This window comes from Gymnoscopelus braueri (genome assembly GCF_963280865.1).
Source record: "Gymnoscopelus braueri genome assembly, chromosome: 17".
NCBI lineage: Eukaryota > Metazoa > Chordata > Actinopteri > Myctophiformes > Myctophidae > Gymnoscopelus > Gymnoscopelus braueri.
In genome coordinates, this window is record NC_137617.1 from 39570975 (window position 1) to 39588575 (window position 17601).

The 17601-nt window shown below is 42.8% G+C and overlaps 1 protein-coding gene across 3 annotated transcripts in view; it reads left to right on the top strand.

Moving 5' to 3' along the window:
* Nucleotides 1-17601, top strand: part of entpd1 (ectonucleoside triphosphate diphosphohydrolase 1) — a 55133-nt gene that overhangs the window by 32899 nt on the left and 4633 nt on the right. For all 3 annotated transcript variants that reach the window (XM_080454609.1, XM_080454607.1, XM_080454608.1), the window contains exons 2-9: nt 1253-1380; nt 3016-3133; nt 5847-5997; nt 8459-8618; nt 10328-10531; nt 13074-13331; nt 15439-15552; nt 17220-17357. In XM_080454609.1, coding sequence (XP_080310735.1) covers nt 1255-1380; nt 3016-3133; nt 5847-5997; nt 8459-8618; nt 10328-10531; nt 13074-13331; nt 15439-15552; nt 17220-17357 — 1269 coding nt within the window. In that variant the 5' untranslated portion in view covers nt 1253-1254. The remainder of the gene's footprint in view (nt 1-1252; nt 1381-3015; nt 3134-5846; nt 5998-8458; nt 8619-10327; nt 10532-13073; nt 13332-15438; nt 15553-17219; nt 17358-17601) is intronic.

Genomic DNA, 17601 nt, shown 5'->3' on the forward strand with positions numbered 1-17601 from the left:
TAGGGGTTCAGCGCCCCAGCCCGGGATCGAACTGGGAACCTTGCGGTTTCCAGTTCAATCTACCCGGCCACTCTACCCCTGAGCCACTGCCGCCCCCGTAAGTAGAGTTATGGGGGTCGTGCAAACCACTGTGCTACACTATAAATGGAACAGAGCCTTCATTAGTATCATTGGTAGCACCTGTGAAGGAAGAGATAAAATGGCTGCTGTGCCAGTGCCACACACATGCACCCGAGCAGCAAGCATGACGTCTGAGCGCTCCCCTCTGTGTTCCGAATCTATTCAGACAGTGACTCTTAAAACTTATAGTGATGTCATCTGTCCAATTAACAGTCCTCAGGCAGGTGAGTGCTTGTTTACTCTGTTGCAATTGCAATGTGTGTCTTCAGGCTTGTTATAAATCCCATTTTGTAAACAATGGAAATGCAATGAATAGTCCACTTATGAAGAAGTGGAAGTCAAACACAGTCACGCCGGCAAAACACACATGGGGATTAAACCCTATGTTCTCTCTATGTCTCTATATAGAGCTCTATGTTCTTTTAACAGGATGTGGTTTTGCAGCTTGACGGCATGAGGAATGAAAATGATTTAGGCCTCACGTACCCCAGCCACTTTACAAGCCTTAAAGTCATGTTTTAATTAAGGCCGATGTTCCGCCGTCGCTGGTGTTGCGTATAAACAACTTCACTAACCAGGTGGTCGATAGAGGCTCTGCGAGCATGCAGGCTGCAAAATGTTATCGGGTCTGTTGTGTTTCCAAAACGGAGATTGCGTCCGTGTTTTTCCGTCATGACCTAATTGATTTGGCATGGAATGAAGGCTTTGCCTTGTCAAACAACGAGTTAACCGGGAAGAAGAGATTTATCATATCTGAACCGATGAGCGGTTTGAAGTGGGATTTGAGGGGAGCTCTGGTTTTACATAACGACAACACAACACTGCACCCCACACAGTCTCCCACTGTCTGTCTCTCTCTCTCTCCTGTCCCCCCTCTCTGTCTGTCTGTCTGTCTGTTTCTCTGACACTTTCTCACACACACGCACACACACACAAACAATGTGACATCACCCACATCTGGATGCAAGTCTCCTAACCTCCCCCGACTCATGTCCCCCTCCTCCCTCTTCTCCCCCCCCCCCCCCTGATGCTTCACCCTTCTCCCCCTCCCTCGCTCTTTCCATTTCCATCCCCCCATCCCCCCCTCTCTCTCTATCTCTCCATCCGCCCCCTCTCTGTCTCTTTCTTTCAGAGATGAAAGACAAGAACCCGTGGCATAGCCCTGTGACCATCCTCATCACTGTGATCGGCGTCATAGCGATTGTCGCCTTGGTTACGGTGGCGGTACTGTACAACAAGCCCCTCCTCCAAAAGTATAAGGTAGGGTAAAAAAAGAAAAAAGTCAATGCACACTGAAATTGTGTCCCTTCATCTTCAACATACAGCAACTCATGTATGCTTAAAAGTGTGGGTTTATACAAGTGCATGCCAGTAATAGCAGATCTGCAAGCTCACAGCGCGTCACAGCCTAGTATACAAGAGTAAGCTAGAGTCAGTGTTGGTTGCCATGTTACTAACACAACAACAAGCCCATTCGTTGAGCATAAGAGCCTGTACAGTTTTAGCAGGAGCAACAGACCAAATATGGGCGCAGGTCAACATGACCTTAACCTGTGGAACTCCAGCAATCCACTGCCAAATAAGGTCGGAGCATACCAAGAGTGATACTGAATCCTCTATACTAATGGTTCTCAAACTGGGGTCTGGGGACCCCCAGGTGTCCTTGAGGAGTTACATGACTGTAACTCTGAGAGTGTACAAATGGAACCAAATGGACCCTCCCGGGTCCATTTGGTTCCATTTTGTACACTCTCAGAGTTAGGATTTCATAATATAGATTGGGGTCCCAGAAATAGCAAATGGTATCAAATGGGGGTCTGTGGCCTAATGCTTATTAAACTGGGGGTCCTTGAAATTAAAAAGTTTGAGAACCACTGCTTAAACTAGTGCCTTTTCTGTTTTCGCTCTACATTCAATATTTTTCGCTGGAAATAGCTAGATCTACAAGCTCACAATGTAGATCTGCTATTTTCCTGCAAAGGTTTTCCCCACAATACAGATTCTGGGGTTTAAAGGAGGAGTTCACCCAAAAAATTACATATTTTCTATCAATTGCACACCCCATGAAGCCTTGAATTCATGGATTTATTTTTGTTTTTGTGGCATTCCTAAGCCAATAATTTGATGACCGGGTGTGTATCCGGTAGGAGACACAAATAATCTACTTTGTGTCTCCTACCGGATACATTAGCTGGTAGGAGACGGGCCACAAAAACTAAAATAAATCCATGGATTCAAGGCTTCATGGGGTGTGCAATTAATAGATAATAAGTAATTTTTTGGGTGAACTACTCCTTTAAGTGGATAATAGACAGCGATTCCCAACCTGTGGCACGCGGCCTGACCACTTAACACGGCAGCCGTGTTAATAAGTGGGCAAATGGGTGGGCCGCGAACGCTTTTGAGACTTTCAAGTGCATCCATAAAAGGTTGGGGAGCTCTATAAGAACACAGATTTTGACCGAAGGTGCATTTTTCAACGACAAAATGCTGTCATTTGTTGTTGGCAAGCGCAGCTGGGAGCTTCACTCTAATTGTGTTTAGGTTTACAAATCAATAGGGAAGTAGGAAAAAACTCCAGACTAAGCTCATCTTCGTCCAAGCATGGAACGGAGGACAGAAGAGTTGATTGATGGCTCCCAACCACTTAAGCCCTATTTTCTACTTCGTCGTGCGACAGCGGTGCTATTCAGTAGCCAATCTACACGCTCGTACATCAGCTATTTTCACTGTTATTTCGAAAAAAACAATAAATTGAAAATGTTATGCTATAACGACATAACACAAAATAGGGACCCCCAGGTTGAAAGTGGTTAACATTATAATCTCTCCCTTTCTCTCTCTCCCCCCCCTTCCCTCCCCTTCTCTCTCCCCCCCCCCCCCCCCCTCTACCAGTATGGGATAGTGCTGGACGCCGGTTCCTCCCACACGGCCATGTATATGTACCGGTGGCCAGCTGAGAAGGATAACAACACAGGCCACGTTGAACAGATCCACTCCTGCAAAGTCAAGGGTACGTGCTGTGCTGTGCATGTGAAATTACACAATCACTGATATATACTGTAGCACATATATGCACACCAATCACAAACACACGCACGTGCACACACACGCACGCTCGTGCACGCAGATAGACATGCACAGACACTCACATAGTTCAGTGAAGTGAAGTGATACAACCCACTCAAGCTAATACTTACATTAAGCAGATTTATCGCACATACATACGGTATATGCTTACTTTTACAGGAGCCAGATAGAAACATAGCAACACTTTTCACATTATGTCAGAAGGGGAACGTCTCTCCTATGCATCAAGACGGAACGCATACAAACGCACGTGCACACACACACACACACACACACGTAGATAGACATACACAGACACAGGCCACATAGTTCAGTGAAGTTAACTGATACACCCACTCAAGCTAATACTTATTAAACAGATTTATCATGGTTACTTTTATAGGAGCCATAGAAACCATAGCAATACTTTTCATATTGTGTCAGAAGGGGAATTAGTCTATCCTATACATCATAACTGAATTTTTTTGGGGTTATCTAACAAAGCTCCATCCATCCATGCATACTGCATGTATATGTTGCCTTAATCCTCGTGGAATTTACATCTGTACAAAGGTTAAGCCTGTTATGTGGAACGCACACACATGCACTTGCACACATGCGCGCACCACTCCGTGCACGCACAGCATGGGTAGGTCTGTTGACGATAAAACCAAGCACGTCTCTCCCCACAGGGTTTTTAGAACACTCTTTGAACCATCCATGTCTTTGTAGGCAATAATAATACAGAAACGGGGCTAATTTGGGTGAGAAGAGAATTCTCTTTTGTAGTAATTGCCCATGGGAAGTCATTTGGGGCTTTAGTGGGAAGTATACATGGTAAGAAACACAGACGATCGCATGCTGGTTCTAATCTAATTTGGCTATTCAAAAATAGCAGATATACAAGCTCATAGCGCAGCACTGAGTGCCGCGCTATGAGCTTGTAGATATGCTATTTTTAAAAAATCGTGAAAATGTGTGCAAATCTTTGAATATATATGTATATTTAAAGTGAACATTTGTAACTCAGATCTTTGCATCTGGGGATTCTACAAATGTCTTCTAAATCCTAACCGTTTTTTTTTGTGGAAAAAACATATGTTGCTACAATGTGTTTTGAACACTCTTTGAACCATCCGTGTCTTTGTACTGTAGACAATAATACGAAGAAACGGGGCTAATTTGGGTGAGAAGAGAATTCTTCTTTTGTAGTAATGGCCCACGGGAAGTCATTTAGGGCTTTAGTGGGAAGTGCATGGTAAGTATACACAGACAATCACATGCTGGTTCTAATCAGGACTCTCGTCTGGTCTCAAACTGTGTGCCGTTGGGCAAAATCCACAGGAGTTATTCGGGGACGTCTAGCGTCTAGCCAATGATGCAGAACTTTTAAGATGGCAGAGACAACATTAGCATTCTTCTTGTTTTCACCGGGTTTCGTTTCCAACCCAGATGACCTTCCTGTTTTATGACCCTCCATGTCTGCAGGTCCATATCTAAAACCATTAAGGCTTTATTTGTGTTTTGTAATCGCTTTATGATACATTTTTACGATGCTATACAGTAGTTACTTTATGGTTGCAAATATGCAACTATCGCTTATCCCTTATCACTTAAGCCCTATTTTATACCAATAATGACAGATAGTTTTTAGTTTACTCATACTGTTACTTTCACTAATGTACATATAAACTTGTATTTATGTGCATATCTTTACAACACACTCCACAAATCCAGATGCTTAATTCTTGGCCCTCAGTATTCTGCACATTTCCTGTTGCTGTTAAGTGGTTTTACCTGTGCTGATGCCAGCTTTATATTTTATCTGCTAAAGTGGTATTACCTGTACTGTTGCCAGCTTTATTATTTATTTATTAATTTAAATTTACATCCAGTATTATCACTAGTATTATCTTGATGTTTATCGTGTTGCTGTTAGCACAGTCTTGTTGTGGACCATTCCACACCAACATGTCACAGCATGTAAATATTGCGAGAGAAATAAGCAACCAGATCTATGAAAACAAGCCCAAAAGAAGTGCCTATAGGCCACATGAGCACTTTAAACCTATATGCACCGGATATTTGAAAATAGCCGATTGTGAGCGTTGTGAGCTTGTAGATCTGCTATATTCAAAAACATTTGTGAAAGAAGTGACACATTTTCAATATTGGCACAAAGTATTTTTAGATGGGGGGGGTCCGTGGACAAATGCATATTAATTTGGGGGGTCCTTGACATGAAAATGTTTGAGAACCACTGGTTTAAACATTTAGGAAACAAGCCCAAATAAGCAACTACACTTTAGAAACAAGACCCCAAAAAAAACGCAACCCGCAACTACCAATATTTACAAGCAACTTTACAGAAAAAACAAGCCCAAAGTCGCTTATAATAAGCAGACCTGGCAACGCTGGTACCCGTATGAGTGAGTGACACGTTATTGGCTGTGATTGACAGTTCTCGTTTTTGCAACTGTGCCTAAACCTAACCTTAACCCTAACCTCAGTAAAACTATGCCTGCCAGGGAGCCAATCAGACACGGGTAAGGCGGGTCTATCCGATAACGTTGGTGCGATTCATAATCAGGCAGGACGTCCGCCTACAGTAAAATGTGGACCTAACTAATGTGGTTCCTACTTTGACTCTCCTGCAGGTGGAGGTATCTCCAGCTATGCAGCTACACCGTCGGGGGCTGGGGAGTCTCTGACAGTCTGCATGCAGGAGGCAGTGCACCTGGTGCCGGGCAGCAGACACCGCGAGACCCCCCTCTATCTGGGAGCTACCGCTGGCATGAGGCTACTCAAGTACGGTACCATAGTAAACCTAACCCTAACCTTTTACATGAAACTAATGGATTGCAGCTTTAACAATGGTGTCAAGGAATTTCCACTGCACGCTTCTAATATTTGTCACAGACACTGGTGAGATTAATCTAGAATTCTAGATGAATACACAATCTGGTTTCATGTTTGCAAGCATTGGAGAGCGCTGTCAGGAACTCATGATGTTAGGACCCAAGTGCAGGAACTCAAACGCAGGAGATGATCGAGGATCACATTACCGATGAACGATACAGATCGACAGCGACACAAATTTCCCACACACACCCAGAATACACTCGTAACATACACAACTTACACAAAGCACTCTAGTTACTTACACAATAACTGAACGCAAACATACCACAGGCAACAGATAGCCTTACTCCTGACACATAACTTATGACCCAGCAATGAACACATAAAAGAAAACAGTCTTTATAATCTCAGGAGGTCGTCACCCAACCGGGCTCAGCTGGTCTTCACAGCTCAGCTGGTCTTATGCATCTTCACCGTCGGGGGGCCGGGGAGTCTGAACTGAACTCAAACATGCCACTGGCAACAGATAGCCTCCTGACACATAACTTATGGGGAGTCTGAACTGAACTCAAACAAGCCACTGGCAACAAGTAGCCTCACTTCTCCTGACACGTAACTCATGATCTGATCAACACTAAACAAGTAAAAGAACACAGTCTTTATAATCTCAGGAGCTCGTCACCCAACCGGGGGCTCAGCTGGCCTCATGGAGAGGGTACAGGAAGATTGTCTGAGGTGAAATAGGAGCAGGGCGAGGGAGGGGCAGAGGCACACTCAGTGGGAAACAGTCACTTCAGGGACAAAACAGGGACACACTGGACACTGACAGAGGCCGTGATCATGACTAGATGAAAAGAAATGTCCTTCCCGATAGCGATTCCGCTATCGGGAAGGACATACTCGCTGGCATACTCGCTGATACTGATACCAGCATTTTAGGCAGTATCGGCAGCTATTCCGTTACTGGTATCGTTATGGAAAAAAACTAAATCATGACAAGCACATCTTGACACCCAGGAGGAGGCTCAGCGTCTCCCAGTATGTTGGTACAGATACTAAACAGGCCAGATGTTATCTTTTCTCTCAAATGCCTGGTTGCACCAGCCTCTACCCCAGTGATTCTCAAATCATTTAAATTCGAGGATCCCCAGTTTACTCTGAGAGTGTTGAGACCCACAAGGGTCCATTTGGTTCCAATTGCTGTATAATTATTTGTGCCGGGGACCATCATCTGGAACCTTCCCAAGGACCCTTGGGGGTCCCCCGACCCCGCTTTGAGAACTGCTCTAGCCTAATACCATATAGGGCTATAGTTATATTATGTCTTTACCTTACTGCACGATAAGCCTCAATAGAATGGAATGTTCCCCTTTGTGCACACAGGATAAGATATTAACATATACCTTATCATATTTAACACAGCAAAAGCACCGCAAAGATGAGTATAATGGTCATTTCCATCATCCTTGTAATGTAAACTCTGTAATGTTGTTTACATTGGCAGTCTCTCATAATGGACATGAAGGCAGTGCTAACTGTATCATCACATAAGCACTCTAGCCTAGTGTGATATATACTGTCACTGTCAGGTACAAACCTTGTATCTCCATGTTCCATCTTTTGGGGGTTTTTTTTCTCCATAAATGAGTAGCCTATTTTTACTTTATCCTAAGGCAGTGTCTTGCAAAAGTAGTGGCAATGGACAATCTGCAAGCTCACAACGCATCTTGTGAGCTTTTACATCTGCGCCTATAGGCATATATAATGACATGCCTAAGATAGGGAAGCCAGGTTGAAAGTGGTTACGTCTCTCTGTGCGTTTTATAAATATTCCACAAGAGCTTGTGGCTAAATAATAACTACATTGGCTCCATTGGAACACAGGTTGTTTTCTTTTTCCATTTCCTGAAAAGTTACGGTTATGGACATAGTATACAAGGTCTATACACCCGACAGTGACGATACACTATATACTGTCTAGCCATAGTTACATTTGTACTTGAGCTTCACTGCCAAGTCAGTGCATGTATTACTGGCAACTCCCTCGTGCAGTAGCTGCCACTTTATAATTTATGGCTCTGAGCGCATTGATTTGTATGCGGGAATAAATACATTATTTGTGTGCTGTGTGCGTGCGCGTGCGTGTGTTTGTGTCTGTGTGTACTTGTATTAATTTATTGTGAGGACCAAATGTTTTCCTGGTCCTCACAAGAAAATTCAGTCTTTTTATGGTCACGCACCCAAAATGTTCTATAAACTCAGATAGATTATAGATGGGCTATTTTGAGTGCACAACAGTGGCGTGCAATTAAACTCAGACTCAGATATTACGATAAAAAAGGCAAAGAATGGCATTTATAAAATTACCATCCTAAAATGTTGATGTCCTGTGTGTGTGCACGTGCAGCATGGAGAACGCCTCTGCATCAGAGGAGGTGTTTGAGGCAGTGAGCAGCGCCTTGCAGACGTTTCCCTTCTCCTATCAGGGAGCTCGCATCCTCAGTGGCCAGGAGGAGGGCGCCTTCGGCTGGGTTACCGTCAACTACCTGGACGACCGCCTCAATCAGGTCTGTGTGTGCGTGCACGTGTGTGTGCGTGTGTGTGCGTGTGTGTGAGTGATTGATTACACATGCATGTACTGTACTGTATAATGCATAGTCAGCACTGTAAAAACAGCCCAAAAGGTCCATGTGTTATAGGTTTGTGTACATTTTTGTATGTATAGAGTGTGTGTGTGTGTGTGTGTGTGTGCGCGCACGTGTGTGCGTGTGTGTGAGTGATTATACATGCATGTACTGTACTGTATATTGCATAGTCAGCACTGTAAAAACGGCCCAAAAGGTCCATGTGTTACAGGTTTGTGTACATTTTTGTGTGTGTGCGTGTGTGTGTGTGTGTGTGTGTGTGTGTGTGCGCATCTGCATGTGCAGGTACTTGTCTGCATGTGTGCATGTTCACTTATCTGTGTGAGAATATGTTTGCTTGTGCTGCAGGCTTTCTTGCGTGCGTGTGTGTGTGCGGTGTGTGCGTGCGTGTGCGGCACGCACACATTCCTACCTATCAAGGCAAGGCTAGGCTGGCACATTTCAACATGGCAATTCAATTGTGGTTTACATAAAACATTAGGCAAAGGAAACACATTATGAATTCAGTAAAAAGAGAGAAAACCTACTGTTTCTCCTTAATAGGTAACACCTATTCAGGACACACAACGAAAAACACAAAAGGACATTTGAATACAGTAAAAACTATAGAAGTAAAAATTTAAAAAATTGTCAAATTACAGTGCAGAAGAGGATTGTGCCCAAATAAATTATGTATTGATTTCTAAAGTGAGGAGCCCCCACCGGGAGGACGTAGAGCTACTCCTCCCGCCCAACACTCCCTGCTGACAGGTGCCGCCCTCGCCTTGATACAAGACTGTCATCATTATGACCGATGATGACCGTCTTGATCCAAGGCTATAGACCATATTCACACGGGGGCCATTTTGGAATTTAACATTGAAAGTGCCACCCCGTTGCCGTTGACTTAATAGAAACATGGCCGCCGTGTGACTATGGTCTATAGTGCCACCCCAGCCCGTAGGAGTATGTGTAGTGACAAATACGACCCGATCCCCGCCCGGCTACCCTCCCCTGAGCACGGGCCGATTGTGTTTGTATTTAGACGCTCAAAGGATTTGAACCTCCAGACTCTGCGGAGGTGGGCAACTACTTTTACCACTGTGCCACCCGAGCGCCCAAGCTGCGGTTGTCTGATCGTTGTTTTTTTTAGAGACCTTTAAAGACACCGGTACACGTAGTCAATTCCACTGAAGATGAATGCATGAACACGTTTTTTTAAAATCCTGTTGAGTTGTTCACCCAAAAAAATTACTTATTTTCTATAAATTACACACGCCATGGAGCCTCGAATTCATGAAGATATTTTTGTTTTTGTTGCTATTCCTAAGCCAATAATTTGATGACCGGGTGGCTGCTCAGTAGGAGACTCTTTGAGTGTCCTACCGGATAGGCTCCGCCGGACATCAAATTGTCGGCTTCATGGGGTGATTGCAATGCTTCATGGGGTGTGCAATTGATAGAAAATAAGTCATTTTTTGGGTGAACTACTCATTTAAGGTGATAGTAGGCTAACTGTTAATGTGGCTGTTAATATGCAGGCCTGAGTCCATGACTGCACCAAAGTTTTTTTTGGCTTGGCTTGTGGTTTGACCGATTGACCAATTTGATTTAAAGCTGAACCTTCTTGCTCTTTTTGGTCTGCACCTCAGGGCTTAAAGACGACAGGGGCTCTGGACCTGGGCGGAGCCTCCACCCAGATCAGCTTCGTACCCGAGAACTACGACGGCACTGAGTCGCCCAAGAACTCTGTGACCTTCCGCCTGTACGGCAACGACTACATCCTGTACACACACAGCTTCCTGTGCTACGGCAAAGACCAGGTGCTCCGGCTAGCGCTTTCGCAACAGACCCAGGTACAGACACAGGCCTCCAGCTCTCTAATATAATGCTCAATGCCGAAAATAGTCGATCTACAAGCTCACAATGTGTCGCAGATATGACATGTTGTGAGCTTATAGATCTGCACTTTTCGGCATGCGATAACATCGTACGGTGGTGCATAAATTAGACACAATGATCTTTTCTACGTTTCTACAGATATTCCGACATTTGGACTTTACTTAAGGTCTTATCTCGGAGATTAGCAACCTGATATATGTAGCAAAAAAGTCCCAAGCACTCAAGAAATGTCAGGAGGAGGAATGTGGATACAATTAACCTTTCATTTCATTTAAGTTTTAAAGAGCTGTAAGTGATATTTTTGCTTTAAAAAAAAGTGTTAAATTGCCCTACATTCCCATAGCAATCATTTTTATAGAGTGTTTGTTCAGTAACAAGGGTCTCTCCAGCTCTTAGGTAAACAAAAAATACATATTTTCAGTTCAAGATACCAATTTCATCCAGTCACGAGAGAGAAAACGGGATAAACAAGTGATGAAGTAATGAAACAGAAAATTGGAATTGTAACACAATAAAATTGATGCTGATCAATGGGTTCTCTCCTTATTGTATAAAATTGGCATTCCGACCTGAAAATGTAAAATAGCTGGGGAGATGGGGAGACCCCGGTTACTGAACAAACCCTCTATGGCAATGATTACTATGACTTTTTCCCCCAATGTCCCAAGATGATCTTTGAACTACTTTTGCACTCAACTCGAGCACCAAGCTGAATCCTATGCTGCTGATGTCAGGAACGGGGGAAAAACACGGCCTCAGCACTGGCAGGCTGAGGGAAAAAACTACCCAAAGTGTTCTAAAAAAGGGTGCAGAGACACAAAAAAAATAATGAATTTGCTGAAACAAAGTTATCATCTCAAAGGAGAAACCAAACGTTCATTGATTGACAAAAGTCACAAAAAGGTAAACCCAAACACTGAAAAGTTATTTTGAAGGCTTAATGTCCAACTCAAAATACTCTTCTTGAAAGGCATGAGGGATATAGGGAACAGTTGGGGCCAAACAGAGTTCACACATACAGTAAACACTAAGCACTGAACTGAGGAAAAGGCAGGGTTTAAATACACAGGCAAACAATCAGGGCAATGACAATGAAAGTTAAGACACAGGTGAGGTGGGAAACAAGGAGGTGTGGTGGGTAATAAGGAGGCGAGCAAAAACAATAAACACAAGTTAAGAACCATAGATATAGAAACCTAGATACCTCATTGGCCGCTGCAGTTCATTGGAGCGACCTGTATCGTGGCTGCCATAGAGACACACGGGGACTACAAATTTCACGCCCACTTTTGAGACAGCGCCGCTACTCGAGGTCCGTTAGAACGATGAACTGCAGCTGCCAATGCATTCCCTATGAGAGGATATGAAAGTTAGCCTACTTTTAAATTTATCCTGCATTAACTGAAGACGATATTGATTTAAATAAAAATATGTTTCCAAATGTATGGAGTGTCTTTGTCAACATATCTTCTTGTTTTCTTAATAGTTGATGTGTTTCACATTTAATTTGCCACTTTAACGAGTTACCCATAATGTTAACACAGCAGAGGGTAGACAGCAGACAGACAAGTTGTCGCATTTCAGTGACATCACTGTCTTTACGAGCGCCGAGCGCCGACCAGTGGCGTAGCCACTGTAGAGGCAGGAGAGGCGGTCACCTGCCCAACTAAGATCTCGCCTCCCCTAAAAAAAAAAATAACCCGAAAATGTGTCATTGCGTACTTAATGTCCACAAAGTCACGCATCCAACAAGCTTTGAACTGAGCAGATTAGACCTTCTGTTCCAGAGATAATGACCTAAACCTATTGAAAACAGCCACTTTCGCCAGTTTTCTGGGTATTGAAAACCTGAAGGGATGCGTCCGTGACGTATATACCATGCGACCACTTAAACTCTGGATCTCCGATGCTAGCGGTTTTGACATACTGATGGAGTATATTATAGTATATCATGGGTAGTATATCGAGATGAAAGATATGGGACATTAAAAAGGACAAATTAAACAAATGGGACAGATTATTAGAACACAAAAAAAATCGCTACAGCCTCAGTAGTTAACCAGTGAAATGACGGTATTTTACAATGCCTCTCATAGAGATTGCATTGAGAGCTGCAGTTCATCGTTCTAACGGACCCGAGTGTCAAAAGTGGGCGTGGATTTGTAGGCCTTCCGCTTCCGGCCGTGTGTCTCTATATTAGAGGGGGCATGCTTCCTGTCTTCTGGCCAATCACAGCGCGTCTTTTCCGGGACTTGTCAGAATCTAGTTGTATAAAAATCTCAGGTTGTATTTTTATGCAACTACATTCTGCCAAGTCTCGGAAAAAGACGCGTTGTGATCGGCCAGTAGTCAGGAAGCGTGCCCCCTCTAATATGGCGGCCGCTATACAGACGCCCCAGAGTCAGAGGAGACGTCTACCTTTATATGTCTATGATCAAAACCCCCCCAACCCATGACAGCTGATATATGTAGTGTTCTCCTCTTCTTGTCCCCCAGGCAGGTCCGAGCACAGTATCGGACCCTTGTTTCCACCCTGGCTACAGCGAGCCCAAGAAATACTCCAGCGTCTACGAAAGCCCGTGCACGTCGAGCCGGAAACCCCAGTCGGTGCCCGCGGAATTCACCCACACGGGATCGGGGAACTTCGCCAAGTGCCAGGAAAAATTGAAGAACGTCTTCGACTTCTCCAAGTGCAGCTACAGTCAATGCTCCTTCAACGGTGTCTTCCAGCCAAATTTGAACGGCCCTTATGGGGTGAGTTCCATTCTTAGCATTACATTTAGTTTGACTCAGTTCCGACTGATAGATATTGTGAAAATAACAGATTTACAGCGGCAATTTTCAAAATGTTTTCCTCTTTCTTATATTATTTTACAATTTATTTTATTATTTGACAATTTTTTTATAGTGTAGTTTTTTGATTACTTTTGATGCAGTAATGGTCTTTTGTCATTTCATTTCTTTTTTTTTTTATTAAAAGGTCTTAAAGGTCCTTAAACTTTACTGTCATCTGGGGGTCCCGACCCACAGGTTGAGAACCGTACAGTCTGGGGGTGTCGTTCACGGTGCACATAAATGGTATTTTAGGCAACAGACACTGACAGTGCCGCTTGTTCACCAACCCCCCAAGCCCCCCCCCCCGCCAGATTTTCCCAAGACCATTCCTGGAATTTGAACTTTCAACCTCTCAGTCACAATATGGGCCCTGTCCTGGTAAAAATGATAAAAATGAATGGATACCAAGAGCGAGCGTTAAAGAACGCAAATACGGAAACATGTTTTCCAGATTGGTATCGGAAACATTAGTAATTCCCTCAGTATCCCGGCCAAACGGCTGTTTGGGAAGCAACGGCGGACAACAACATCCGGGTGGGCCGGTGGGCCTGGCTAATAGCCTCATGAATCAAACATGACACAGTGACTTTCAGCGTTGAATACTACTACACTCATTGGAAACTTTAGTCGTATCTGGGTTACTGGTACTGCCTGTGTGTATGTTACTATAGTGCTGGTTAACCTATTCAATACGGGAATGCATTTCTGTGATTCTTTGGCTATTCAGAAATATCTGCTATTTTCTTTAAATCATGATTTTTTTTTTGCAAATATTCAAAAAAAATTAAGCTGACATTTGTAACTCAAATATTTGCTTCAGGGGGTCCCTGGAACTAAATATTTTACAAATGTTCGCTTTAAAAAATGTATATATTCCAAGATTTGCACACATTTTCACGATTTTTCTAAAATAGCAGATCTACAAGCTCATAGCGCAGCACTCGGTGCCGCGCTATGAGTTTGTTTATCTGCTATTTTTGAATAGCCAAATAAATCTTAAAATTACACAAATGATGCTTTCCCGGTCTTAAAGGGTTAATCAGTGCTCTTCTGTCACTCTTGTCACATACTTGAGTGTTGAGAACTCAATAGCAGGGCAGGTAGTGTTCAAAACCCATGGTTGGGTGTTTTAATACAGGTTAACAGCACAGACACTTATTTTTTAACTCTATGCACAGACTCCACAAACAAACTGACATGATGCGACACCAGTGTTGCCAGATGGGAAATGTTCAATTATGGTACTTAAAATTATCGTATTTTAAAGAAAACTATTGTACACAGCCAAACAGGTGTAAATATGTAATTTCACAAAAACATTGCGTAATACTGTAAGAAACAACCTTGTTTGAGACTCGTACGTGACAAAAAACGCATCACATATGCTGCGTGGAAGCAGTCAACTTCCTGAACCTTACACAAATAAATGCCTAAAACTGGACTGGAAAGACACGACTAGTGTATTTAATGCTTCCAAGTACAGATCTAGGGTCAGATTTACTGATTTACTGACTTATTTTGAGAAGCAAAACCAGATCCTGAACCAGCAGCCAAGGAATTTAGGTGATATGGTGAAATTATCGTACATTTTGCTATTTTGGGCATTATTGATCGTACATCGTACAGAGGGTAAAATTATAGTAGAAATACGATTATCCTCATCGGACATCTGGCAACACTGAACAGAACAGACACCACAAACAAACTGACATGATGCGACACCAAACAATGACTCGAGTCGACAAGGCCTGACTGGGGAACAAGACAAATATACACATGAGGGCTGATTACAATGAGATACAGCTGGGGAAGACTTGGACATAGAACCATGAAAACTAGAACATGAACATAGAAATACAAGACAGGCAAAGTCTGTGACTGTGACAGCTCTCTCTCTCTCTCTCCAGTATTTTGTGATGTATTTTGTTTTGTGTATACTCAGCAGCACTTTGGTTGTTTGTTGAACGTGCTCTCTAAATAAAAAATGACTTGACCCATGACTCCGTCCATCTCTCCTATGCTGCAGGCCTTTTCCGCCTACTACTTTGTGATGAACTTCCTCAACCTGACCGATACCTCTGTCCCTCTGGACACCGTCAAGAAGGCGCTGACAAGCTACTGTGCTACGCCTTGGGACCAGGTTGGGAACATGTTTTACACGACATCATTTTCATCCAGCACATCTATATTGTATACATGCCTCAGGGGTCCTCGAGGAGTTACAAGTTCGTAACTCTGTGAGCGTACATGTGGAACCAAATTAACCCTTACAGGTCCATTTGGTTCCATTTGTACGCTCTCAGCGTGTCTCCTAAAGGAATGAATGAGGACTTTCCAATCAACCACTTTTTATAATGTAACCATTTATTACTCTTGTTGCCTAAGATTAATTGACCTGATTATTTAAAATTCTGTTTTCTATAGATTTTATTAATCAAGCTGTCCATTTGTGTTTTTTCCACTGTTGTTCTGTGGATATGTAAATGTTGAACACTGTATCTATTAGATTTTTTTCTATCTGATTACCCTGTGGTGTTGTTCCACCCACTGATTGATAACGTGACCTGTGGGTGCATAGGCGGAGTTTCACATTAGCGCGAAATCTTCGGGTTTTCCGCGGGTTTGATACTCTTTTTTGGGGGGGGTTTGTGACTTTAAAGGGTCTACACCATGAAAATCACTTTTTTTTCAATTTTTTTTTTAATTCAGTCATTCCTTCTCATTTCATGGATTTCCAGAATGGGCGTGTCTGAACAGGCGATCTCAGAATGGAAATGTTTATGATGTCACAAACATTAATGATGGCAAACCCAAAAAGTGCCCGAATCGCTCCGAAACTTTTTCTACCCCCCCTAAGTGGGGGTCTACGAACAAATACTTCGGGCTCGGATTTTGGCTCCGCCCCCCGGAAGTGGGTGAAACAGGCACCTCAAACACTTGGTGGAATTGTTCAAAAATGTTCAAAGTGTTTTTTTTCGATTTTGTATTTTTCTTAGATGCTTCTTTTTATGCAGAATTTTTCCTTTTTTTTCTTTTTTTTAAAATAATTTTTAAATAATTTTTAATAATAAAACAGACAGAATTGCTCAGTAGCCCCCCCCTGCCCAAGAGGACGTTTTGGTATTGCAGCTGAAAGTGCTGTATAAGCCAGAGACAATTGACTTGGGATGAGTATATCTGAGTGATGATTTAGGCTCAAACCTTTTGAAAAAGGTTTGAGGGACATACACCATATGATATTAAATATCAAATATTTTTTTTAAATTCATGGTGTAGCTCCTTTAATTCGGTTACTTTGGTTAATTAATTCAGTACAAAACATTTACTCCATAAAGTGTACAGTAGATCCAACTCCCAACTACTGCGCAACAGTGCGCGTCTTAATCATAGTTTATGACTATAATTTTTTTATAAAAAAAAAAAAAGATTATATATTTTTTTTTTTTAAGATTGAAAAAAAAAAAAAAAAAACGTCCCCGGCCGCCAGGGGGGGCAATGCCCCCCCATAAAATCCGCCTATGTGTGGGTGTCTATTTAAGTGGGTGAGGTACACACTTCTCGATTTTGACCCGATGAAGAGCCTTGGCTCGAAACGTTGTCAATAAATTACATTGGAGCAGATGAGTTTGTGGGTTTATTCTTTTTCTTCTACGCTCTAAAATTTGCAATTAGGATTTTACAGTGTAGATTGGGGTCCCATGAGACAAAAATCCTATCAAGTGGGCATCCGTGACCTAATGAATATAAAGGTTGAGAATCACTGCCGTACATTAATGTTAATATGATCTTTTTGTGTGTTTTGAACAGGTAAAAGCGGAGCACCCAAACGTCAAAGTGAAATATCTGGCTGAGTACTGTTTCTCGGGCACGTACATCCTCACGCTGCTGACCGACGGATATAACTTCACTGAGGACAGCTACAGAGATATTAAATTCATCAAGCAGGTCAGTAGATCACAGACTGCTCATATCCTCTCTCTCGGCGCCCACCCTGGGTTATATCCTGTTTCCTGACCTTTAAACCTTTGGCAGGGGGTAAAATTGTATGTGTGTGTGTGTTCCTATAACAAACAAACGTATCTCTACACCACCACCGCGCTCTTACCACTCTCCAAATAATTGTTCAATAAATCAAAAAGCAAGCAGAAATAAAAGCCAATTTATTTTGTTGACTCAGAAAAGGTGACAG